Raw genomic sequence first — 26,984 nt, 5'->3', positions numbered from 1 at the left:
CATAAGCAAGAGGGTAGCAGGCTTGATTATTACTGGTATAACAGCTTTAATTCCATTAATTTCTAGCATCACTGCTTCTGCAATAGCGTTGACACAAAAAGTTAAGACAACTATTTTTGTTAACCATCTAGCAAAAAAATGTTACTGAGGTATTGAGTATACAAAAGGATTTATATAGGTATCTGGAACAACAAATGATGCTTTATAACCCATTCATATTCTCTGAAGAAGGTTCAGGGTTGAAGAGTTAGGAGCCATCCCAAATGTCATGACAAATATTATTGGAGTAGTATTACTTTTGAAATTCACAATGATTGTCATTATAATTAGAAAAAAGATTAAACACACCTGTAGGGTGTTTGGCATAATCCTAACACATCTCTGGGTGTGTTAACTTTGAATAATGAGCTTATGAATTTAAAGAATGCTGCTCTGGTGGTCTTTGATGTTGCAAATAATCCCAATAAAATTATCCATGGCCTGAGCTCAGTCTAAGTTCCATTTTGGACAAACCTCAGGAATGGCATATATAGCTTGAACAGGCCAGCCCTTCTTGTCCTGGGAATACTTTTATTCCTGCCCATCGTGTTAAAGCTTATCTTTAACAACATCAACATGTTGGCAGCCAAAGTACATGGATTAACCCTGAAAATGGACCCCCCCCCAGACAAAGTTATTAAATTAACAGGCTGGTAAGCCAAGGACGGGTAAGATTCTGCCCAGAGCCTTACCAACCTAAAACATAAGTGCATTGCCTTTGATAATGCATATTCCATGATAGGTAAGAAAGGCATTCTTATCAGAATTACCTAATACAGGCTCAGTCTTGTTAACTAAATAAAAAATGAGGAGAGGTAGAGAGCCTTTGGGGCTGCTTGGCAAGAAGCTGACATGGGCCAAGGACAAAGAAAGGGGCTGCTTGACAGGAATATGACATTGGCCAAGGACAAGGAAGCAGGCTTCAAGCAGGAATCTGACATTAGACTAGAACAAAGAAGTAATTTCAGGTAGGAGTCTAAATCATAGACTACAATGAAGACATAATCTCAGGCAGGAATCTAAATATTAGGCAAGAACAAAGAAGTAATTTCAGTTAGGATTCTAAATTTTAGGCAAGAACAAGCAAGTAGGCATCAGACATAAAAATGACCTTGGGCTAGGAAGGGAAGTAGGCTCAGATACTTTGGTCATCCTACTAAGCCTTTAGAAACAGTGTTCATGGGAGTGGTCATGAAACTGGGTTTAATGCCTTGTTTTTTCTTTGACTATTTATATTTATCTTGCTTGTTCCTTGACTATTTGCATCTATTATATTGCTAGACCCTCAACCTAGAACTGATCTTATTACATGCATGTAATTAAAATGGTAAAAAAGCAAAAATGGAGAGGAGGTATAGGATAGGGGGTTCTAAGGAGAGGAAATGGGGAAAGGGAATGACATCTATACTGTAAATAAATAAAATATCCAATAAAAAAAGACAAAAGAAGAAAAAAAGTTGTGCAACCTGACCATATTTGCTCTTTTTAAGAAACCATTACCTTAAGAGTAGCTGTATGAAGTTCAAACTGAAGTTTGAAAAACCACTTTTAATCCTTCTGGTCTAAGCAAGAGCACTGAGCAGATCCCCAGTGGCAGCTTTGCACCCAGTCTTACAGAACCCAGAGGAAGCAGGACTCCTAGGAGCTCTAACGCTGGCAATGTCTTAGGTAAGGAGACAGCAAAACCCACACCAAACGGTGAGTAACTGGGACCCACTAGGACCCAGGAAGTCACTCCTGGCCAGGAGCATTGATACCTTCCTGTCTGCACCTGAGCACTAAGCATATCTTGGGCACCAGCTCTAAACCCAGGAGTAACACACACCCCACACATTTCTGATACATCCAAGATAATAAAAAAGACAGGCTCCAGTCAGAGACAGGGCAGGTAGCATTAAGGAGATCCAGATGGTAAAAAGCAAGTGCAAGAACATAAGCATCAGCAACCCAGGGTACTTGGCATCATTACAACCTAGTTCTCCCACACAAGAAAGTCCTGGACTCCCCATATCACTAGGAAAGCAAGATTCAGATTTAAAATCACTTCTAATGATGATGATAGAGGACTTTAAGAAAGACATATATGACACTCTCAAAGAACTTTTCAAAGAAGGACATAAATAACACTCTCAAAAAAATTTCTCAAAGAATTCTCAAAGAAGGATATAAATAACACTCTCAAAGAATTCCTTAAAGAGGAAACACAAAAAAATCCCTTAAAGAATTTCAAAAAAAAAACCACAACCAAACAAGTGAAGGAATTGAAGAAAACCATCCAAGACATAAAAATGGAAGTAAAAACAATAAAGAAATCACAAAGGGAGACTACCCTGAAGATAGAAAACCTAGGAAAGAGATCAGGAGTCATAGATGCAAGAATCACCAACAGAATACAAGAGAGAAAAGAGAGAATCTCAGGTGCAGAAGATACCATAAAAAATATTGACACAACTGTCAAAGAAAATACAAAATGCAAAAAGTTCTTAGCACAAAACATCCAGGAAATCCAGGACACAGTGAGAAGACCAAACGTAAGGATAATAGGTATAGATGACAGTGAAGAGTCCCAAATTAAAGGGCCAATAAATATCTTCAACAAAATTATAGAAGAAAACTTCCCTAACCTAAAGAACAAGATGCTCATAAACATACAAGAAGCCTATAGAACACCAAATAGACTAGACCAGAAAAAAAGTACCTCCCGTCACATAATAATCAAAACACCAAGTGCACAAAACAAAGAAAGAATATTTAATGCAGTAAGAAAAAAAGGCCAAGTAACATATAAAGGCAGACCTATCAGAATTACACCAGACTTCTCACCAGATACTATAAAAGCTAGAAGATGCTGGACAGGTGTCATACAGACCCTAAGAGAACACAAATGCCAGCCCAGGCTTCTATATCCAGCAAAACCCTCAATTACCATAGATGGAAAAACAAAGATATTCCACGACAAAACCAAATTTACACAATATATTTTCACAAACGCAGTACTACAAAGGATAATAGCAGAAAAGCTCCAATACAAGGAGGGAAATTATACCCTAGAAGGAGCAAGAAAGTAATCCTCTTCCAACAAATCCAAAGAAGATAGCCACACAAAGATAATTCCACCTCTAATAACAAAAATAACAGGAAGCAACAATCACTGTTTCTTAATATCTCTTAACATCAATGAACTCAATTTCTCAATTAAAAGACATAGGCTAACTGACTGGATATGTAAACAGGACCCAGCATTTTGCTGCATACAGGAAACCCACCTCAGTGACAAAGACAGACTCTACCTTAGAGTAAAAGGATGGAAAACAATTTTTCAAGCAAATGGTCCTAAGAAACAAGCTGGAGTAGCCATTCTAAAATCTCCAGCCTGAGAACACAAAGGGAGGAACTCATGGCTCCACCTGTATAGGTAGTTGAGGGTCGCCTTGCCAGGCATCAGTGGAAGTAGACAGCTTGGTGCCTGAAAGTTTGGAATCCCTAGTGTTGGGAAATTTCAACAGCAGAGAAGAGGGAATAGGAGGATGGTGGAGCATACCCTCATAGTAATAGGAGGAGGGGGGATGGGGTAAAGGGTTAGGCATCAGTGGAAGTGGAGGGCCTTGGTGCCTGGAAGTTTGGATTCCCTAGTGTTGGGGAATTCCAGAGCAGGGAGGTGGGGATGGGAAGATGGTGGGAGCACACCCTCATAGAAACTCCCAGAATTATATAGATTAGACATGACAGAGGCAGGCTGCCAGAAGACTAGATTCCAGAATTCAGACAAAAATTACCTTGATACTAAAATTTGATTTGAGAATTTTATATTGCAGAATACAAAGCCTTGGTGTATCTACTTATCAAGCAAGGTGAGCAGACCTGCTCGAACCTCTGATGTCCTGGAATTCCAGCTGGATACAGTGAAGACACAGTGTCAGTGGCTTATCAATTACTCTTACTCTTCCCCCTGCCCCTCTTCTAATATCTCATCATCCTTAATCAGCTTGAAGAACTTAATAAAGATTCTGCGCCCCTATTCACTGGGCTTGCGGACTGAGGTGGTTAATATTGAGCAGTCTTTCTAGGGAAAAGTAGTGGTTTTGTTGGAACAGGGAGGTTTAGCTAGGATTTCTTACATGGCCATAACCTATTGGTAGAAATATGTATAATTGTTATTAAGATGAAGTTATAATTTCTTAAATGGTACAAAATTTACTTTGATTTCAAATTTAAGGTTTTCATTGGTATGAGATTCTTATCGATATAAAAGTGAGATTAATATTGTTACTCTCATTGGCATTGTGCCTATATAACACATTTAGGAGTACAGGGCTTAGACCCAGTCCTTCTTTAATTTTTTTAACTGATTTGAGATGGTTAGCCTGTGAGCTAAGGGCCTATAGCAAGTTCACAGCTCTGAGTTTATTGTTAGGGTGTCTTCTATATTTTATTTAGAATAGCTGAAAGGAGTTAACAGACAACAGTCCAGATTGCCTTACATGGATAGTTGGTTAGCCAAACGTCAGAGGTCCACAGAATTGACGTTACAAACATTTCTGTATTAATGTTTATTTTGATTAGAGACCTGTCTGCTCCTGACAGCTTCCTGTCTTGGATTCTAAGAAGAAATTGAGCATCTTTGGAGTTACTCCAGTTGTGGTGAGACAGCCATTAGGCAAGAATCACCTCTTTTCATCTACAGACAAATCACTGTCCAGAAAAGAACACACTTGCAGAATAGTCGACTGATTATATCTGCCAAGACAGAGTAGTCAGCCCTTAATATTTCTGCATCAATAGGTCTGTCAGATGGTCCTGAGCCAGAAGGCTGAAGATCGAATGCTCCAAAGTTTTGTAGTATAGGGACTGTCCAGGTGTTCAGCGGTCTCTTATAAATTGGCTAAGTTTAGAAGCTATGCTTTGTGCTTCCCATAATTTCAGTTAACTCAGTCATTCTGGATGTCTAACGAGTTGAAGACTTATAGTCTCATAGCCAATCCCAGCTATTTACTTTGAGAGATAAGTTTTGAGAGGATGGTTTTTAGCTGACATTCATTCTACAGCCAAGAAAAAAACCCAGGTTCAGAACTCAGTCTTTTAGTTAGGAGAGATAACAGAGGCTCTAGTCAGTCAACAAAATGACGGACTGGGTATTAGGTCTATCTTGTACCTTACTGACACAAATTGGTATAGTTATGCTCTAATTGTATTTTGAGAGAAAAGGTTTATATTAACAGGAAGGATGATATGTAGGAGGAGCTAAGGTGAGAGGAGTAAGGAGAGAAAGAAGAGTAAGGAGAGGAGGAGGAGGAGAAGAGGAGGAGCTAAGAGAGGAGAGAGAGGTGGGGGACATGGAGGAGAAATTTCACATGTCTCTGCCAGTCAAAGACAGTTGATATATCTAGATTAGGTATTGGATTATACTTCTGATTGTATGGGCATCTTGAGCATTACCAAACTTATAAAGCCTTTGATTAACATTTAAAAAAAATGTATAAAAGCAAAAAGGAGGAGAGGGATGGGATAGGGGTTTTCTAGGGAGGGGAAATGGGGGAAGGGGATGGCATCTGAAATGTAAATAAAATATCCAATTGTCAGGGACCACTCTACCAATGCTGAAACCCAGCACTGCCAAAAGCCTTGGGGGCTAAATTGTTAGAGCCCGCACTGCCACAAGCTGCTCCAGTCCAAGGGTCGGGGTTCAGCAAGAGAGAGAGTGAGGATGGACTCGAAGAATGGAGACCAGACTGAGTATGATTCGATCCCATTTATTCTTCAGTCTCTCTTCTTCCCTCCAAGTCCCTAGCTCAAAGTCCCTAGTTCCTAGCTCCAAGTCTCAAGTCTTAATCCTAGTTCCAGCTGTAATAAGTTCCTATCCTAGTTCTAAGTTGCTAGTCTCTTTTCCAGTCACTAGTCTTTTTCCAAGTTCTAAGTCTCGAGTCTCAAGTACTCTTCCAAGTACAAGTGTCTAATAATTTCTTCTGTCTGCCTCTTGCCTTTTATATATGTCACTTCTAAGCCACGCCTTTAAGTCACGCCTTTAGCCTTTAAGTCATGCCTTTAAGTCTTATCTCTAAATTACACCTTTAAGTCTTGGCTCTAAATCACACCTTTAAGTCTCACACACCCAAGGGAAAATCCAGGGTATCTAAAACAAGATGTTATCAGAGTGTGCTCAGCTGTTGTAGGCTGCTGAAAACAAGTCTCTTGTCAGGGTATATGGCTCAAGATGGCTGCAAGGATGATAGCCGCCTTTGTCGGCTCCCCACAAGCCACCATTCAGCATGGTAAAAGACGATCATGATATTAGGATGGAAAAAAATCCAGAAGAAATAGAATGTTTCTCCTGAATCTAGATTGCTTTTGCTCCATTATGAGCTGTGAAATTGAGAAACCTTAAACCATAGTAAGTTGGAGACTGCTGGGAGGCAACTTGTGCCTCCTTTGACATACTAGGTACAAAATATCAGCTACTGAATGTCTAGAAACAGCAATAGCAGCAGCAACAGCAGCAGCAGCAACAACAACAGAAGGGGCTGGCAAGGTAGTTTATAAGCATTAGGACCCAAGATTTGATTCCCCAGCACCCATGTTAAAGCTGAGTACTCTGATGTACACCTGTAACTCTCATGCTAGGTGGCTGAGGGGTGGTTCCCTGGAGCAGAGAGAGAGAGAGAGAGAGAGAGAGAGAGAGAGAGAGAGAGAGAGAGAGAGAGAGAGCGCTTCATCCAATGGATGAATCTCTCCAATCCATGGAGAGAAAAGATCCAAGTACTAATATTCATTCTGTCACAAACCTAACCAGTTTCTTGGGCCTTCAGTTCATCTGTAGACTCCATGAAATCTTATAATATGTTTATACCTTCCAAATGCTGAACAAACTCTACATGTTGGAGGACCAACCTGGGAAATCATCCTCAACTGGTGATGATTTTTATAGTTCAGGAACTTGAATTGAGGCAAAAGAACCAAGAATCATCCTCTGAAAGAGATCAAAGGGTTTCCCGAGGTGAAGTGGGTGGGTGTTTGGGGGCACATCCTCATAGAATCAGGAGCGGGGGATGGGATAGGGGCTTTGTGGGTGGGTGGGGGGGAAATGAGGAAAAGGGATATACATCTGAAATGTAGATAAAATATCCAATAAAAAAAAGAAAAGAAACTAAGAGCAGAAGAGGAATCTATGGATTCACACTGCCTCTGCCCACACAGATGCTTTAAGGACTGCCAGGCCTGAGTTTGAATCTTGGCTCTGTCTCTGGACTGTTGTGTGATCTTATGTCAGTTACTACACTCTCTGGGGTTCAGTTTCCTCAGACATACCCTGGAGAGAGAAATGCCTGTCTCAAAAAGTCTGAAAAACTCTGTGAGAGTAGCAAAACTTTAAAAATTGGGGATCCTGGGTCAAAGCTTTGGTATTATTTCTGTAACTTTTAAAATAAGTTTAAAGGTATGCTAAAATAAAAAACAATTAAATGGAGAAACAAATTTTTTAAAAAAAGAGGGCAAAGGGTTGTCCAGTATTGGCTCAGTGTTCTCATTTGCCCTCTGCGGACATAACTGACATGAGACTTGCAAGTTGAAGCTCGTGTTTGTACATACAGAGGGACATGTGTGTGTGTGTGTGTGTGTGTGTGTGTGTGTCTGTGTGTCTGTGTGTCTGTGTGTCTGTGTGTGTGTGTCTGTGTGTGTGAAGTGTATGCCATGTGAGTTCAGTGCCCACTATGGCCAAAGATTGCATTGGAACCCTGGAGCCATGGTTACAGGTGCTGGGAACTGATTTGGTTCCTGTTGAAGAGTGGCAAAGGTTCTTAATCATCTCTCCAGCCCCATAGCAGACAGTTCATTGACTGAAGGGTTTTTGTTTTCTTTTTCTTTTCTTTTCTTCTTTTTTTTTTTTTTTTTTTTTTTTTTTTTCTAATAAAGTTACAACATGAAACAAGATGAACAGTAACTTAAGATGAAGAATTAGAAATCCCAGTCCTGACATTTTAGTAATATTTATTTATTTATTTGTCCCTGTTCTATCTTTGCTGAGGGCACAGCCTTCTCTGTTTCCCTTTGAACACCCTCTTTCATCTGTCATCTGGCAGTTCCCGATGTTCTCATGTGTTTTACGCGAGGAGCCTTTTAGCTCTCCATTTTTGCCCCTCACCGGTTAACCACTGGTCTACTTCTTTCTGTTCATCTGGCTGGTGCACGCTACTGCTGGTTGCTAGTTGATAAATAAGACTTGTAGAAGGCGAACAATCCAGGATAGGATTTCCTTCATTGCCGTGGAAAATGGCTTGCATTTATTTTTTTATAAGTGTGCATTTCTTTATTTGTCGGTAATATAATTATTAAAGCAAAGATGTTCAGGTGCTCTTTAGAAACACATTACATCTTCTCCTGAGTCTCTTGGAAAGGATTCAATACATAAGTGTTTGTTTGTTTGTTTGTTTTTCCACAGTGGCCCCATAAATAGGAAAGGACAAGGACATACACCCCTCCTACCCAGAGCAAAGCAGGCTTATTGTGGATTCAGGTTTTCTAACCACTTATGAGAAGCAAGAAAGTGAATCTTAAGTATTTTTTCTATGTATGGAAAAGTTATGGTCCACAACACACTCATTGTTTTGAGTTCACTCCTCTAGTTTATTACTAATTAGTCTCTTGCCTCTCACTGTATTAAGTTATCTGAAAACTCTTCTAACTCTAAATGACTGGTAACAATTGAAATAAATTACTGTTTACCTACATGCTGAAATTGCTTAGCAGAGGTTTAGTTCTGTGCAATGGTGCTTCTTGGCTGTGGAGGAAGCCAGCTTTGCCTCCAGCACAATCACCTCACATCTATTGATACATATATCTAATCTGCCCATTCATTTGAGGTGGTAGCAATCTGCTACTTACCTCACAAAATGTCAGAGTTTCATCTGTTGCTGTGATTAGAACACTTCTACCAAAAGCAATTTTAGGAACCAAGGATCTATTTCATGTTACGATTCTAGCTCACTGTCTGTCATTGAGGAGGAAGAGGGTAAGAAGTCAAAGCAGAAGAATGGAGGAATGCTACTTGCTGGCTTTCTTTACAACTTATACTCTACTAGCTTTCTTATGTAGCCCAATCCCACCAGCCTAGGGATGGTGCTACCCACAGTAGGTCTAGGTCAACCTGCATCAATTAATGAACAAGACACTTCATTCATTCATGCTACAACATTTATTACAAACCACCCTGCAGCAGCCCTTGTCCTAGGCAGCAGAGAAGACAGCTGAAGTACAATTGTCAAAAAGGGTAAAATCATGGGTAGAATGTAGCAGCTCTGTTCCATTATATAAAATCCAGCTACCGATGGCAGAGGCAGCCATGAGACCAAACAGGCAGATCTAGGGCTGCAGAGAGAGATTCAGTAAGGATTCACAGGCAGAAGCAACACAGAGAACAGCTTCAAGACAGAGCCTTGTATCCCAGGGGGAGAACACACCCTTCTCAACATAGTCAAAGGTCAGTTAAAGAGGAGCCTGGGTATTGACTATCAAGATATCATGCTTCTCTGGCTCTCTGATACTGTACTCTAGGGCTTCAGATGCTATGCTCACTAGGATCACCCAGCAACTTGTGGTGATGATCAAGGTAGCTATTGCCATGTTGATAGTACACAGGCAATTGAAATCATGTCAAAATACTTCAGAGAGTGTGAAGGAGTCATGATATGTTATTCCATGTATTTAAAAAATCTATAAAGGTGTCTTACAAATAGCTTCACAGGTAATTTTATTACATATTATAAACAATATTATATTATTAAGTGGTAACAATGGTTTGCAACCAACTAGCCATAATTAAAAAAACTTGTGTAATAGTGAATGGAGGGGGCAAGAGGTCTTGAAAACAGAAGGCATTCTAGACTTTCAAGCCAGAAACCAGAAGGATATTGAAACTTTCAAATCAAATGTCAGTCTCCAAAGCACACCTAAGACACACCTAAGACTCTGGACTACTTTCCCTTAGTATGAGATGTATCCATGGTAACTGGTCTGTGTCCTGTATGACTTCATCAGGAGGACCATTGTGAGGGTGTCTGAACCAGCAGATATATGGGAGGATGAACAAGGTTGGCTTTCTGTTGGTGTTTGGAGAGGCGTCTGATCGGTGCAGTGTTCTGTGTAATTTGACTGATTTATAGTGAACTTGTATGAGTGTGTGTGTGTGTGTGTGTGTGTACCTTTGTATGTGTATCTGTTTGTGTGTGTTTAGCTGGGTGTTTGGATTTTTTGGCTTTTGCTTGGTGTGCATATTTTAGAGAGAGGGTGGATTTTGTTTTGTTTTGATTTATTTTTTAATTTATTTTCATTCTACCTATTAATTTTTTATATCTACCTATCATCTACCTACCTATCATCTACCTACCTACCCATACCTACCTGTCCTCTACCAACCTACCTACCTACCTAGTTTGTTTATCTGTTTGTCTGGGTAGCCTTGCTACCAGTGATGTGTGGTCCAAAGGATGAGTTGACAGCAGAGCCCACCCCTGCATATGAGAGCCTCGGGGCCCAGTATGACATTGTAAGGACCATAGGCCAGGGAAGCTACGCCCAAGTGAAACTGGCCAACCACCGGCTCACGGGCACAGCCGTGGCGATAAAAGTCCTGCTAAAGGAGAAAATACACTACTACCTAATTAGTACGGAAGTGGGGATAATGAAGAGGATGAACCATCCCAACATCGTTTCTCTGCACCAAATCATTGAAACCGAGAAGAATGTCTTTCTGATCCTGGAACTGGTTGATGGATATGAGCTAACTGACTGGATCGAGCAATCTGGCTTCCTACATGAGGACCTAGCCCAGAATATATTCAGGCAAATCGTTCATGCCATGTGCTACTGCCATGACATCGGTGTAGTTCACCAAGATCTCAAGCCAGACAATATCATGGTTGATTCTACAGGCAAAGTCAAAATTGTAGACTTTGGGCTGGGTGCCTTAGTCGAGCCTGGAATGAAGCTGTCTAGGTTTTGTGGTCCCTTTCAATTTTCTGCCCCGGAATTCTTCCTGGAACAACCATACGATGGCACCAAAGTTGACACATGGAACTTAGGCATCATTCTGTATTTTATGGTAACCGGAGCCCTGCCATTTCAAGGTGCTACCTATGAAGAACTTGAAAGCCAGGTTTTACTAGGACAATATGCTATTCCCCACCACCTCTCAAAAGAGCTACAAGGGATTATCCAGTTACTTCTAACCGTAAACCCTCTAGAAAGACCAGCACTGAAGGACATCATGGAACACCCATGGCTTAAGAAAGAAGAGCCAAGTTCATCAAGTCACTCTGATAAGATGGACCCTAGCCACCTGGACCCTGAAATCATGGCGGTCATGGCAGATATGGGGTTCGACCCACGTGAGGTCCAGAAATCTTTCACTAATAAGCTGTATAATGAACCTATGGCAATTTACAGCCTACTACAATGCCAGGCACGCCAGCAGGATGACTACACCAGCCAGCCTGAACCAGTGAAACCAGGAGTAACACCTTTCCCCACTCTCACAGATCCTACCACCTTCCCTTGTTACCAAAAGAGGATGACTAATCCACCAGCCATTCGAGTCTTTCTTTCATTATCTTCAAAAACTGACTCTTCTGAGAACAAAGAGCAGGTAGGGCAGAGGCTAAGAAGAACTGCCACTGAACCTGTAATGCTGCCCCACTGCCCACAGAAAAGTATGTTCACTTTTGATGAGGACAGTGTCTCCACAGGGACACAGCACAATCTGAGTATGAACTCAATCCGAGGTGCATACAGGAACTGGAAGAAGTGGACAAGGAGGATTGGGGAAAGTTTATTACAACTCTGCTGCTGTGTGCCACGCAGGAAGAGAAGAGTGGTGCCCCAAAGGGAGGCATAGCAGAAAAGACAGGAAGCCAGAGGCCAGCTAAAGGTGCTAAGTCCTGTGGATTATGAGGTCACGGTGTTGGGGATCATTCATGAACAGACTCAAGGAGCTGCTGGGAGGGATCCATGCAGAAACTCTAGAGGCCTGGAAAGATCCAAAGATCCACACCAAATGGCTCAGGAGTCTTGGTGTGGATTTCATTCCTCAGGGATATAGGCAAGACAGCCGCCTTCCAGAGGATCCAGGGTAACAGACTGAATGTGGGCTTGAAGACAGATGCCCTTCTGCCTGCCAAGTATCTTGTTGGACTGGGGCATGTCCCTGTGCTGCTCCTCTTGATGGGGTAGATTATGTGAGAACAAAATTTGAAAGCAGCATTGTAACAATAACAAAAATTCATGGTCAGCAAAGACCACCAACAATTTGTTAAATATAGTCATAATAAAAATATTAAGCCCCTGCAGGGGCAGGGTGACCCAAATGAAAAGGCATGCTAAGACGTGCCCAGATAAGCCCAAGTGAGTAATGGGCCATCTGGTGTTTACTTTTCTCTCCCCTTTACTGAGAAGTCCAAGGTTTCATGGTCAAAAGTAACTAGTCATCTGCCAGCTCGCACGTAGCCACTTCTGCAAGTTGCTGATGTTTGAAATATCCAATCATATGTAAGCGCGCCAAATTTTCCCGCTCTCCCCAACCCCTACCCATAAATATCCCAAGTTTCCTGGGTTCTGGGCCGGAACCTCTATCTCCTGCATGAGATATGTTCCGGCCCGAGGGCCCTCGCTATTAAACCACCTCTGCAATTGCATCAAGAAGGTCTCTCGTGTGTCCTTGGGGCGTGCAGGTCCGGACTTGGGTGAGGGTCCCCTTGCGGGGGGTCTTACATTTGGTGCATTGGCCGGGAAGTGCACGACCCCAGGACTCACGACGACCCCTTGGAAGTAGGTCTGTATGAGTGGAGAGTGTGTTTGAGTGCAGCGCTGCTGTCTTTGTCTCTGTGTTTTGGTTTCTGCTGCTGTCTTTGTCTCTGTTTTGGTTTCTGTGTCTGTGCCATGGTTTCGGTTTCGGGCAGCCGCCACTACAGGCTGTCAGGACTTAGTGGCCAGCGGTAGCAGACACGCATATCAGGCCGCAGGCTGCAACCCTGGGGGACACCCTAGAAGAGCTGGGAGAGCCAGCTAGGTCAAGGGATTTGACCATCTGACGGTCAAGGGATTCGGCCGGGCGGTTGAGGGATTCAACCGTTGAGTTTCTGAATCTGGGAGATGGAGTGCTCCTTCTGGAGGAGAAGACGTGGTGTGCTTCTCCGTCTGAGGTCGCGTTTAGCTGGTGTTATCAGACCAGATGTGGCCGAGTGTGTTTGTCTGTGTTTTCTGTGCCACCCGTGGCAGGGGTGAGATATCTGTGTTGTTTATGCCACCTGTGGCAGGGGTGAGCTATCTGTGTTTTCTGTGCCGCCCATGGCAGGGGTGAGCTATCTGTGTTATTTGGTTTATATGTTCTTGGACTCTGACTGACGATTGTCATTTCTTTTCTTTTCTTCTGGACTGAAACTACTGTGTAAAACATCCTGAGTTAAAAAGAGATAACATGACCACCGGCAGAAAAAGAGATGGAGCAGCTGGTGAGTGCTGCTGCAGAGCAGTGAGACAGGCAGGTCCTGTCCCACAGTTTGTAGCCAAGAGAAAATTCTGTTTCTCTGCTGTTAGCGGAGGCTACGGAGGAGGTAGGGTGCAACAGCTACCTAATTGGGTGTGTGTGGCTGTGCTGGGGACCCCGAAGGTCGCTGCTGTAACAAATTGGCAGCTTTCCACCTGCTGCCTATGAAGATAGGTAGAGCCCAGGTGATAAAAAACCTGGCGGAGGAGAGAGACATCTTCCTTGAGCCATGCTGGACAAAACAGCTGCAGCAAGATTATTCACCTGAGAGTTATAATTATTTTTTTAAAAAAAGAGAAAAGAACTGGTTAAAACTGCTTACTTAATTTTAGTTTAAAACTTGCTTGAGAAACAGTCTTAATTTACACAAGAAAAACTGATAATTCACCCTGCTCTGTGGCCAGGAGAAGGACACCAGTAGAAAGAACCTTGAAAAGAATTTACTGTTTTCATAAGCAGCCCTTGGAAGGGAGCCAGCAGTTTTTTGGCTTCTGTAATAAGAAAGTTGATAGTGGTTTTTCCCAGTTTAATAAGTGAAGGAGTGTGTTTTTTCTTAAGTTACAGGTAAAAAGTTACAGGCTGTCCTGAGTCAGAAAATATATATATAGGCTTCCGTTTTGAAAGAAAAATGCCATTGCTGTCTGAGATAATTTCATTATTTATATGAGATTTTCATCAAGATTTGGTTCAAAGATGAGAGTTCAGACAAGAAGTCGTGAGGACTTGTGCTCATATGTTAGATATAAAATGTTTACTTTTCTGTTCTTGTTGTGTATCACTTCTAAAACAATATTCTAATCAGAAATAATTTTTTAAAAGGTTTTTATAGAACTGGCGACCAAGGTTTCTATTTTGTTAAAAGTTAAATTCAAATAAGTGTCATCTTAATAGTCCTTGCTGTGAAATGCTGTAGATAAGGCTATTTATTCTGATTTGATTTCTTTCGTAGAGCTTCAGAGGTGAGCTCACATTACACCTGTGGACAAGGTACTATTTGCAGACTGAATTAGGTTGTGGTCTCTAGTGTGATGTGAACAGCAGTTATGCAGCCTCACAAATACATCAGTTTACACAGAGTCCTAAAAGACTATTTACTGGTTTTGCAGGTGATCAAAGTAATAAATAAGAGCCTTTCTTCCACAAGACCCTTGTAGGTTCTAGTCTTCAGGAGTGAAGAGCAAGGGAGGACACTGGAGAAAGAATGTTCCCTCAGACATGGGGACCCATCAATTGATCAGGCCATGGTCAACAGTGGGTTACAGAAGGTAAGGGACACCCAAAGGCCCACGCCAGATCCCGTTGCACAAAGATACATGAGGTTAAGCAGGGATCAGATAAGTTACCCTCAGCCTTTCTAGACTAGCTCATAGAAACATTCTGTCAGTTTAGACAAGGCTTCAGAAGCTAGAGAGAAATGATATCAGGGAGAAAAGAATTTAAGTTGATAAAAGAGTAAAGAAAAGAAAGATAAGATAGATGGGATCATAGACAGGGTTAAAATTATTGGTGGTAATAGCAAGTGAGAGAAGGTTTAGGAGTAGAGATAAGTTGCTGGGAAAGTCTAAAAGAAAGGAGTGAAAAAGATAAAAGGTTTACTGTAAGTTGCTGTGCTAGAGAGAGGTGAAGAAAAAGAAAGGTAACAGGGAAAGAATTTACAGAAAGCAGAAAAGAGGGACTTCAATCAAAGAGAGATAAGAAACTTTTTGAAAAGACCAGTGTGCACATTACAAATAAAAAAGCCAGCTGCAGAGACCAAGAGTGCCCTAACAAATAGAAGCCAGGGCCAGGAAATCCCAGGCCTTGAAAAAACACCCCGAATGGTGAAGATATTAGCTCTGTGTGAAGATAGTGATTAAGATAGACAGGGTCCTCCTCCAGGCCAATGGGCCAAAATATATTTATGGACTACCCGAAAAATGATGGACTAAGAAATGGGCTGGGTATCCCATTCATTTATGGTCATCCTAGACTGTTCCTATCCTCTGTTGGGTTGAGACTTACTCCCCAGGATGGAGACCCAGACAGACAGGCTGCAACTAGCTGACAAGAACTCACGGGTAGAGGAAAGGCTTCTCCTACTGACTCCAGCCGGGAGCCGAGGTAACTTGCTTTACAGATGGGAGCAGTTTTCTCCATGCTTGTTAGAGACAAGCCAGCACTACTGTGGTGGACACAAATGTCGTCTGAGCTGACTCCCCACCCCTGAGATCATCAGTGCAGAGAACAACCTGGGAACTTGAGGCTGACAAGAAAACCAACATCTGCATGGACAACAGGTACGCTTTTGCCACAGCTCAAGTCTGCAGGACTACATACCAAGAGAGGAAACCCTGATGAAGCCAGCAACTGTGAGTACTCATTGCCCAGGACACCAAAAGGGAGGAGACTCCGTGGCCTGAGACTATAATCGGACAAATCAAGTGTCTTGATACGGGAGCCTGTTCCAGTTGTGGGCCTAAGAGATGGCCTCACTTAAAGCACAGAGTAAGAGACCCAACTTAGATTGCTAGCCATCCTGCCAGATACTATCTAGAGAAAAAGAGACAATGGTGCACACAAGAAGGGAGAACTATACTCCCCAGAAAGCAAAAGACTTACCAGGCTAAATGCACAGATTGACTCTTAAGATATGAGTACAACCAAGCAGTTAAGAGATTTAAAGTGTATAATAGACTTCAGGTTTTGGGCTAAAGAAATAATAAGATAGTGTAGGATATGCCAGCAAGTAAAGGCTTATGAGACTTAGAGTGAATAAGAAAATACCTAGAAGAGAACAGCCTAGAATAGAAGTTTTCCAGAGGTTTTCAAGTATCTGAGATAATTAGATCAGATAACAGACTTGCTTTTGTTTCTAAGATAAGTCAGGAATGGTCAGAAATATTAGAGACTAATTAGAAGCTCCACTGTTTATACTGTCTTCAAAGTTCAGGACAGGTAGAGAAAATATACAGAACCCTAAAACTAAGTTCCCCCTGGGAACTGGCGCTGGCTAGAGTGTTCCCTTGTCCTTGTTCCATACCCAAAATGCCCATTTTGTGTGAGAAATGATTTTTCAGGCTACTAAGAGACTGTTCCTGGAGCTGTTGATCATTTGACCTCCTTGAAGTTCACCATCACCACCTGTGACTGATGCCAACTGGAGAAGATCCAGATGCCTGAACAACCCCCTACTCTTTAGCTCCAGGTTGTCTGCTATTCTACAAGGCTAAAGAACTGCAGGCCTTGACTCCTGAGACCACCCCAGAGGCACAGGGAAAATGCTGCCTTGGAGGGTGGGACTTAGTGTGTGTACACCCAAGGTTAAATGACAACTTGTGATTCCAAGATTAAGATCGAAATGTGAATTCAGAGTTATATAGATTTGTTCCTTTTACAATTTCTCTTTATTATATATGTGATTTTATGTGTATGTAGACAGTTATGTGCCACAAAATATGTAAAAGTCAGAGGACAACTTTGAAAGTGTGTTTCAAAGAAAAAGAAATGTTCTGAGACTCCTAGTCAATAGAATAGAGCCCAAGGAGTCCTACTAACAGATACTTGGTGCCTAAGATTGATAAATTGTGAGTTTACAGTTCAAGATTAACCCTTTATATATTTATTTCTGTCTTTGATGAGGTCAAAAATTATTTCATACTTGTCCAGCTGGTCTCCCGGGTTTATTACCACCCTGCAGGCACTTTTGAATATGAATTTGAGATACACCCTAGACACTTCTGCAGAGAGCCTATTTCCTTGACCCTAGCTATCATACTGGGACTTGGAGTGGCTGCAGGTGTGAGAACAGGTACTGCTACACTAATACAGACACCCCGTTATTTCCAATAGCTAAGAGCTGCCATTGATATAGATTTGAGAGCCTTAGACCAATCAGTACTTCCCTCTCAGAGATTGTTCTGCAGAACAGAAGAAGATTAGACTTGCTGTTTCTTAAAGATGGAGGACTATATGCAGCCCTCAAAGAAGATTGTTGTTTTTATGCTGATCACACTGGAGTAGTCCGAGACTCAATGCAGAGACTTAGAGAAAGGTTAGACCAGAGACAGAAAGATAGAGAGATACAACAAAGGTGGTTTAATAAGTCCCCTTGGTCAATGACCCTACTCTCTGCTGTGGCCTGTCTCTTGATAATAATTATTTTTTTACTTTTGGTTTAGGCCCATGTGTCACAAATAGATTGCGAGCTTTTGTTAGAACTAAAAGAGATACTGTTCAACTAATGGTGTTGAGACAAAGAGATGAGACTATAAGAGACAAGATAGAAGATACTGATCTTTAACTTTAAGATTAAAGTTATTCCAAACAAAAGGAGTAGGGAATGTGAGAACAAAATTTGAAAGCAGCATTGTAACAATAACAAAAATTCATGGTCAGCAAAGACCACCAACAATTTGTTAAATATAGTCATAATAAAAATATTAAGCCCCTGCAGGGGCAGGGTGACCCAAATGAAAAGGCATGCTAAGACATGCCCAGATAAGCCCAAGTGAGTAATGGGCCATCTGGTGTTTACTTTTCTCTCCCCTTTACTGAGAAGTCCAAGGTTTCATGGTCAAAAGTAACTAGTCATCTGCCAGCTCGCACGTAGCCACTTCTGCAAGTTGCTGATGTTTGAAATATCCAATCATATGTAAGCGCGCCAAATTTTCCCGCTCTCCCCAACCCCTACCCATAAATATCCCAAGTTTCCTGGGTTCTGGGCCAGAACCTCTATCTCTTGCAGGAGATATGTTCTGGCCCGAGGGCCCTCGCTATTAAACCTCCTCTGCAATTGCATCAAGAAGGTCTCTCGTGTGTCCTTGGGGCGTGCAGGTCCGGACTTGGGTGAGGGTCCCCTTGCAGGGGTCTTACAATTACAGTCATTCTCAAATCTCTCTTTTACAATCAAATTTATCATAAAGACTGCACACTAATCTTAGAATAAAGTCTATAGAGGCAGAATATCATTGAATGATAGAGATATGGATAAGTGATGTGTTGATAAGCCAAAGTTTGCTGATAACCACCAGAACCCTGAAAGAAAAAGAAATTCCCCCATAGAGCCAGTAAATATGGCACTGTCTTTTTCTTGTTACCTTCTATCCTCATGGGGGACCAGCTTTAAACTTCATTGCCCCTTTCTCTGCTAACTCTAATTTTAAGAAAAAGAAGCATAATGGCCCCCTCAAATCAAAATTTAAGATACCATATGAAAGTGGGTGGAGAGAGCAGAGTCACTCAGAGGATCATTATGGGAAAGTGATCTCTTTGTGGACAGGAATAGAACCTGAGTTCTACCTCTGGCCCTGGGCAAAGACGTAACATTCTAAGCTGCCCAAAGCCTGAAGTCATTGTCAGGAGCCATCATAGGACAAGCTAATAACTAGCTCAGGTGACCTTCCTGAGATCGTCTCCTAGAATTAGGATAATCCACAACAGATTTTCTCCTATAGGCAAGGCCCATGAGAAAATTATTTTAGGAAAGATTCTGCTTGATATGCCTTCCTGTTATTAAACATATATCACAATCTTTAGGTATTAGCCCACCCTTTTGAGCAGCTCTTAGTAGAACAGTGATGTACTGTCTTTTAGTGATACTGTATTGACAAAAGATGACTTCTTAATTTTTAATGATGATCCTATAAGAATTCCTAAAATTATATCAGTATTTATTAAGTTCTTTTATAGTGGGACTGCTATTAGATCCTTTATGATACTCAAAACTGCAATGAGAAGTCTGCCAATCTTCCAGGTGTCACCAGTTAATTCCTTCTAGATAGTATCCAGTCATTCTACTACTCAGAGCACATTCTAAGAGGTTGTAAAACCATTAACCAAAGGTCATAAAAGGAGAACTAATGATTTGTTATGGGTGCTAGGACAGAAGATACAATATTGTTTATCTATGCAAAACTTCACTAATAACCTTTAGTTATGTTTTTAACCCTCCATGTACCTGTGGAGCTATGACAGGTGCTGAGTGTTTAGTCAGATGATTACTTCTAATGGATATGCATGTAAACTTTCACTGTTGTAAACTTCATATTCGATTTATTATTTGAATTTATGTATAAACTTGTGATGAAATTTTTACCATACGATCATGTATTCTGAATGATGAATAAGTGCTGAGGACAAGGAGAAGAACTCTCTCTCTCTCTCTCTCTCTCTCTCTCTCTCTCTCTCTTTCTCTCTCTCTCTCTCTCTCTCTCTCTCTCTCTCTCTCTCTCTCACACACACACACACACACACACACTCATTCTCCTTGTCCAGGCCTTGCTTAGCATTATTCCCTTTATTCCCTTCTTTTTAGAATTTCCCTGTCCCACTTAGGATTGTCATGATCATTATGCTTTTCCCATTTTTCTTGGAGAGCTTCCATGGAAACTTTTACAACTTAGAAATAAATGCTCAAATCGCTGTTCAAAGTGTGCCTCTTTCTTCCTGTGACTTGAACTAGCAAGCTGAAAGTTAGAGGTGCACAATTCCTGAAGTGATAGATCAAAGGCTACTTTACTTAATCCTCCACTATTAGGCTACAGGTGTTCATCACCTAAGCCAGTGGCCTTTAACCCTCAGAATGTACAAGGAAGTTTTTAGACGTTTTAGAAGTTATCAGCATTCAATATAGTTAGAGAGCTAGACTATCTCAAGACCATCAGTGTTTAAAGCCACACCAGAGTCCTACCCTGTGTCCCAATTCAACCTGCTCCAGGCTGGGAGGCATGGGACCCTTTCTGTATGTTCTCTGAATGCCATCCAAAGTCCTAAGCATGCTTGCACTGATCCATTGCTGTTTTGGATGTAAAGTCAAGAGGGCACAGTTGTTTCTCCTCTCACTAAGGTGCTTAGTTTTAGCTTCCCTATCTCATTTTTCTTTCAAACTGTAAAAAAAAAAAAAAAAATGGTCCTTAAGCTTCTGAGTTGTTTTCAAATCATTTCTCTCATCATGGTGTACAGAAGAGGGAACTCCAACATCCAGTAACATGCTACCTGTGGGTTGTGTTGTATTTTTACTCACCATACTGAATTTGCTTAAATTGAGCACATTGTCTTAACCCACAGAAGCACTTAGGAGACCTGTTAATTTCTCTGTGGATCCAGGGTCCCACCTGTCTTATTTTTAACACCCACAGGATGGATGGCAGGAGGTTGAACATCTACATATGAAACACCCCACATGAGTGAGGCATGGGGACTGAGTTGATGTGGCTTTGGGGAGCATTGAGGCTCATAGGAATGCTCAGGATCCAACCAGCTCCCCAAGTTTCATGCTGAAGGAAGGGGCAGAACAAAGGGAGATTATGCATTAAAGTGGGCTGTGCCTTGTCTGTCCATCATGCCTTGTGTTTCTGTTAAACCCATATTCAGTAAAGATTGTATATGGTTAATACATTTTTTAAAACTCCTACTCTCATTGTGAAGTACATATGATCCTTGGTTTTTGTGGGTTATGGTCCAGTAAACCTGTAAGTTAAAAAAGTCAGAGTGCATCCCTCCACCTCCACCTTTCACCCCTCACCACCCACCCCCACCCCTCGTGTATGTCTTCAGTGCCTGCATTTGAAGGTGCTTTCAAGTGGGAGGACTCACTGTTTACCTTAGTTGAGACAATGTCTCTGGTTTCTGTGCTGTGTAAGTCAGGCTAGCTGGCCTTTTCTTTTGGGAGCTCTTCTTGCTTCTGCTGTCCACTTCAGCAACGAGCTTTGGGTGTACAGATGTGCATACTATTGTTCCAACTGTCAAATGGATTCTGGGGGTTTGCACTCAGGTTATTGCTCTAGGACAGCATTGTTTATTCTGAGCTACCTCATTGCCCCCCTGCTTTTTCTTTGAGACAGGATGTCAATGTATCCCAAGTTTGCATTGAACTCTTTATGTAGCTGAGGATGACATGGGACTTCTAATCCTGCTGCCTTGTTTATGTTTTAGAACTCAGGTGTTCATGCATGCCAGTCAGCCATTCTACAATATAGCTACATCCCCAGTTATTTTGCACAGCCATTGTCGGGGACCGCTCTGCCAAATGTTGGAACCCGCAATGCCAAGAGCTTGGGGGCCAAAATTGTTAGAGCCTATACTGCACCAAGCTTTGGGGGCTAAATTGTTCCGGCTTGTACTGCTGCTCTGGTCTGCAGGTCAGGGTTCAGCAAGAGAGAGAGTGAGGGCAGACACAAAGAATGGAGACCAGACAGCAGAGTGTGATTCAGTCCCATTTACTCTCTAGTCTCTCTTCTTCTCTCTTTCCAAGTTTCCTGTTCCTAGTTCAAGTCCCAAGTCTCGAGTTCCTAGTCCCTAGTTCCTAGTTCCTAGTCCCTAGTTCCTAGTCCCTAGTGGCTCCAAGTTCCAAGTTTCCAGCCCCCTCTTCTGTCTGTCTCTTGCCTTTATAAGTCTCACTTCTTAAGTCATACCTTTAAGTCACACACACCCAAGGGAAAATCCTGGGTATATAAAACAAGATGTTATCAGAGTGTGCTCAGCTGTTGTAGGCTATTGTAAACAGGTCTCTTGTCAGGGTATATGGCTCAAGATGGCTGCAAGTACAATAGCTGCCTTCTGTCAGTTCCCCACAGCTCTCCATTTTTTAATATTTTTCAAAAGGGAAGGCTGGGAAAAATTCAGAAAGTGTGCCTGCCTTAGGTAGGAACAAAGGACCCCAGCCTCCCTTTCCCGTCTTTGGATCCTCAACAGCCATTGGTTGAGCTCCTGTCTTAGGATGGTGAGGCCTCCCTTTTTAGGGGCAAGGGTCTTGAAGAGTTCTCTTACCCATCATTGACTATCCAGCTTAGGGCTTAAGTTAGGGGTTAATCCTCGTTAGTCTTGATGACAGAGGTTTTAGAATCCCCTACTTCCAGCCTGTAATGATGGACCTGTATGGGTTTCATTTGAATAGCGTCTATCTGTTGTTGTACAAAAGCCATCAGTTTGTTGAACACCATGGACCCCGAGAGGCAAGAGACTTAACAATGCCTGAATAGTTAGTATAACAGCAACACTCTTTTTTAAGGGCAACACATAACTCCTTCTGTCCAAGGAGTAAAAAGTATAAGCCTCCACTATTCTGTTTACAAATGTGTTATAGCAGAATCTAAATGTATAGAAATACAGAACTGATCATAGCTTTGATCTTAATAAAACAAGTAGGGAAATCCCCGTTCCTGCTTCAGTCAATCTCAAACCCAAAAAACAACTATAGTAACTATGGTAGTGGGTTTTCTCCTGGGTCTAAACAGTGTTCCCCACTAAATCATAAGTTGGGGAACCAAGAGTCCAATAGAGCCACCCTGGAGGTATGGGTGGTGATGTCTCCTTCCAATTGAGGACTTCCCAAGTCAGGTTTGCTGGTTGATCTGTTCCATTTGAAGGCAATTGAGAAGTATCTTCATGTTTCCTGCAAAGAAAAAGTACGCTTCTTAGGGGATTTCTCCTCCCTGGGTTTGTTATTGTTGTCTATTTGTTTAATCAGTCTCTCTGGCAGCCAGCGTGAGGCATCTGCAGTTTGGGAATATATGCAGACAGAACCTCTTCCCCAGATAAGCACTGGATCTGGCCCATTCCAGATTCTAGTTAATGGGTCTTTCCAGAGGATTGTTACAAAATTCTTTTTGGTATCAGGATGCCAGAATCTATCTGCAGCAGATTTTCCTTCAGAATCCAAAGTTTAAAAATTTAAAATAAAGAGCATGTGATGAAGGATATTTCTGGGGGATCCCTTGGTAGGGTACCATTCCCCCATTCTAATTTTTTCAATTTGATATTTAATGGTTCGATGTGCCCTTTCTACCATACCTTGGCCCTGTGGATTATATGGAATACCTGTTTTATGTAGTATTTCCAATTTTTCACACAATTGGTGGAAACTGGAGCTTGTATAACCTGGGCCATTGTCAGTCTTTATGTGTTTAGGCACACCCAATACAGCAATTTAGCAAGCATATGAGTGATCACATGCTTGCTTTTTCTCCAGGTTGTAATGTCGCATAAATGAAACCACTGTATGTATCTATACATACATGTATATATTTTTGATTGCCAAATTCATTATAATGAGTAATATCCATCACCATGGACCTCAACAAGATAAGTAATCCCTTCTTCACTTTTCCCTAATCCTTTCCCTGGGGAAAATCCAGAGTTTACCATTTGAGCCATGATTATGATTACTTCATTAGGGATGCACATAATCAATCCCAACTGGGATAACAGATCTCTGCCCCAGAGATTAATGGGGAGGCCCAGGATGACATAGGGTGTATGTTCCCTGTATTACCTTCTTTATCTTTCCATATCAGCACCTTAGAGCTTTGTTGTGGTTTTTTACTTTGGCCAATACCCCTTAGATTGGTTAAGGTTGGGGTCAGAGGCCAGCTGGCAGGCCAATGACTTTGTTTTAGGATAGTCACATCAGCTCCTGTGTCAACCAAGCCTTGGAATGCCTTTCCATCCAGCCATGGTGTCATCATAGGTTTTTGTTTAACTATAGGCTGTACCCAATATGCATCAGAGGAACCAAAGCCTTGATCCCCTCTCTTAGGACTCTTATATTTGTGATTAGTAGGGAACAATGGAAGTAACAATAGTTGAGCTGCCGGGTGGTGGTGGCGCACGCCTTTAATCCCAGAACTTGGGAGGCAGAGACAGGCGGATTTCTGAGTTCGAGGCCAGCCTGGTCTACAGAGTGAGTTCCAGGACAGCCAGGACTACACAGAGAAACCCTGTCTCAAACAAAACAACAAAAAAAGAATTCTTCTGGTGGCGGAAGCACTATGTGCTTAGGACTGTGTGCATTGCTGTTCTTATGAAGACAACTTCAGAGCTATACTTGTAAACCCATCTGGTTTGTTTTAAATTCCTCCTAGATTATGCTCTATCAGTAGTACACTGTTTTTGCAAATATGCCATGGTGCGGTACTTTAGGCATACATGTCTTTGTTTTGCAAAGCTGCTATTGTGTGTTATGTGAGTTATTGATGCATATGAGATGCTCTCTGAACCCATTCATATTCAGTCAGTATCTGGGTGTACTGTTTAATAACTATCTCACGTGCTCTGCTTTCCAATCAGTCACCATTTCTTCTACAGTACATTTTTGTGTAGTATATTGCTATTACACTGTTCTTGCTATTGTAATAGTACTACCACTTGCACTATCTGTTTCTCAATCATGGTGCACTTTCCACTCCTCCACTAATATTTCAATGTTCAGGTAGAATGCAATAATACTATTCTCATGTATGCTTTTTGCTAGTAAGTTTATTAATAACTCAATTACTGGATTGCTGTGTGCAGTATGCTATTATTACCACAATTTTTGCTGCTGTGATATTGCTACCATTTTCAGGGTGAACTTCTCCATCCTGGTGTACTTGGCTATTTTTAGAAACATGTGTGCTGCTGTTCTTGTGCAGGCATCTTCAGAAGTGTACTAATAAATTCTTTTGTTTTGTTTTAAATGCACATCAGATTATACTGCAGTAGTTTTTACATTTGTTTTGCCAACAAACCATTGTGCAGTGTTTTAGTCATATATGTATGTGCATTGTAAAGATTCTGTTGTGTAGTGCTGGAGTTATAGATGTGTATGCAGTACTTCATTCATGTATAATCATTGTTCAGATGCACTACTATAATAATAATAATCTCAAGTGCTCTGATTTCCAGTAAGTTTATCACTACTTCTTACATTTTATTTGTGTGCTGTACATTGGTATTACAAACTTCTTGCTGTTGTAATAATACTACCATTTGCACTGTGTGTTTATTACCATGGTGCACTTAGGAACACATTGCTGCAGTTATGATTCAAGCAACTTCAGAGCTGAATATACCTATCTGCTTTGTTGTTAATGCACATTAGATTATGCTGATCAGCTTGTGACAGAACACCACTGTGCAATGCTTTAGTCGTACGTGCATGTGTTTTGTGAATATGTCATTTATTAGTGGTGTTCTACTGTTCCACTCATGTCCAGTGGCCAAGTTCAGTCCTATAAAAATAATCACATGTGCTCTACTTTTCAGTGAATCAATAACCACTTCTGTTATAGTACATCTGTGTGTGGTGCATCAGCATATAAAAAAAAGTTCTTGCTGTTGTAATAGTACTACTATTTGCACTGAGTGCTTATCAATCCTTGTGAGCTTACTAAATTGTGAGCTGCTGATCTAATCCAGGCAACTGGATGGTATGATCAAACCTGCCTGCTTTGTTGTAACTAGATTCTGCAATACTACTAAATTCTTTTTTGTAAAGTGAGCATTGTGCAGTGTTTTAGTCATGTGTGCAAGTGTTCTTCAAAGATGTTGAGTTTTACTGTTTGAGTTATTGATGCACATCTCATACTCTCCTACCCCATTTATATTAAATAAGTGTCCAGGTGAACTGCTGTAACCAGTTCATAGCTCTGCTTTCCATAAATTTATCACCACTTCTGTTACAGTGCATTTGTACATATAGTCATGTTACAGAGTTCTTGATGTTATCTGTGTGCTTATATATCTTAGTACACTAGTCTACTCTTGAACATGTGTTGTATGACTATTTTAATAAATCCTAGTGTGGGATTCCTTCCCACCTTTGACCATTTAAGTTCCCAGAAGAAAAAAACACACACAGCCTTTATATTTTAATATGCCTTAAGCAGCACAGTAGCTGGGCAGCTGCCTACCCTCCATGCTGTTAGCGTCTACCTTCTATCTATAACTCCATTATTACTTACTGTGTTTTGTCTGGGCTGCTCTTAATTTCAATTAGTCAGCCCTCTGGGCCACATTGTTTTGGCCCAGATCCCAGGGTGTTCTTGCTTTTTTATCCCATAGCTTTCACTATCTCTATCTCTAAGTCTATCTCTAAGTTTATCTCTAAGTCTATCTCTAAGTCTATCTCTAAGTCTCTTTATATTATGTGTGTGTGTGTGTGTGTGTGTGTGTGTGTGTGTGTGTGTGTGTATGTGTGTGTGTGTGTGTGTTCTTACTATTCCACAATGTCTTCTCTCTCCCCAGCTCCTTCCAGATGGTCTCTAGCCCTGAAAACCTAAACCCCACCTATCTTCTTCTCCCCAGCTGTTGACTGCTGACACCTTTATTTACCAATCAGAATTAACTGGGGTAGGTTCCCACCAGCTACATGGGGACTCCAGATCTTGGGAGCTAGCACTTAGCATTACATTAAACATCAAAAGACAAAACCTCAACAAACATGTATACATCGCTGGTCTGGTTCAAACAACTTCAAACTAAATAAGTAAATACGGCTGTTTTGTGATAAATGCACAACAGATTCTTCAGTAACAGTATATCCACTTTTGCCAAAATCACAGCACTCATGATGCAAATTCTGCAAGGCTCATTCACTTACTCTGAATTCATGAGCATGAACTGTGGGAGGCTGCTCCCTGTAAACATTCATGGTGCATGAGGCTCATGCTTGTAGATGCAT

General features: G+C 41.4%; 1 protein-coding gene across 1 annotated transcript; it reads left to right on the top strand.

Moving 5' to 3' along the window:
* Nucleotides 1-10,391: 10,391 nt before the first annotated feature.
* Nucleotides 10,392-11,920, top strand: LOC117710390 (sperm motility kinase 1-like). Its single transcript, XM_034505099.2, has one exon. The coding sequence runs from the start codon at nt 10,499-10,501 to the stop codon at nt 11,918-11,920; it is 1,422 nt and encodes a 473-aa protein (XP_034360990.1). The 5' UTR covers nt 10,392-10,498.
* The last annotated feature ends 15,064 nt before the right edge of the window (nt 11,921-26,984 follow it).

This window comes from Arvicanthis niloticus, chromosome 6 (genome assembly GCF_011762505.2).
Source record: "Arvicanthis niloticus isolate mArvNil1 chromosome 6, mArvNil1.pat.X, whole genome shotgun sequence".
NCBI classification, from domain to species: Eukaryota; Metazoa; Chordata; class Mammalia; order Rodentia; family Muridae; genus Arvicanthis; species Arvicanthis niloticus.
Note: the sequence above shows the minus strand (reverse complement) of the source record. Positions and strands in the feature narration are given on the sequence as shown.

Coding starts and splice junctions, on each gene's coding strand:
- LOC117710390 (XM_034505099.2), top strand. CDS start 10,499: ATGTGTGGTCCAAAGGATGAGTTGACAGCAGAGCCCACCCCTGCATAT.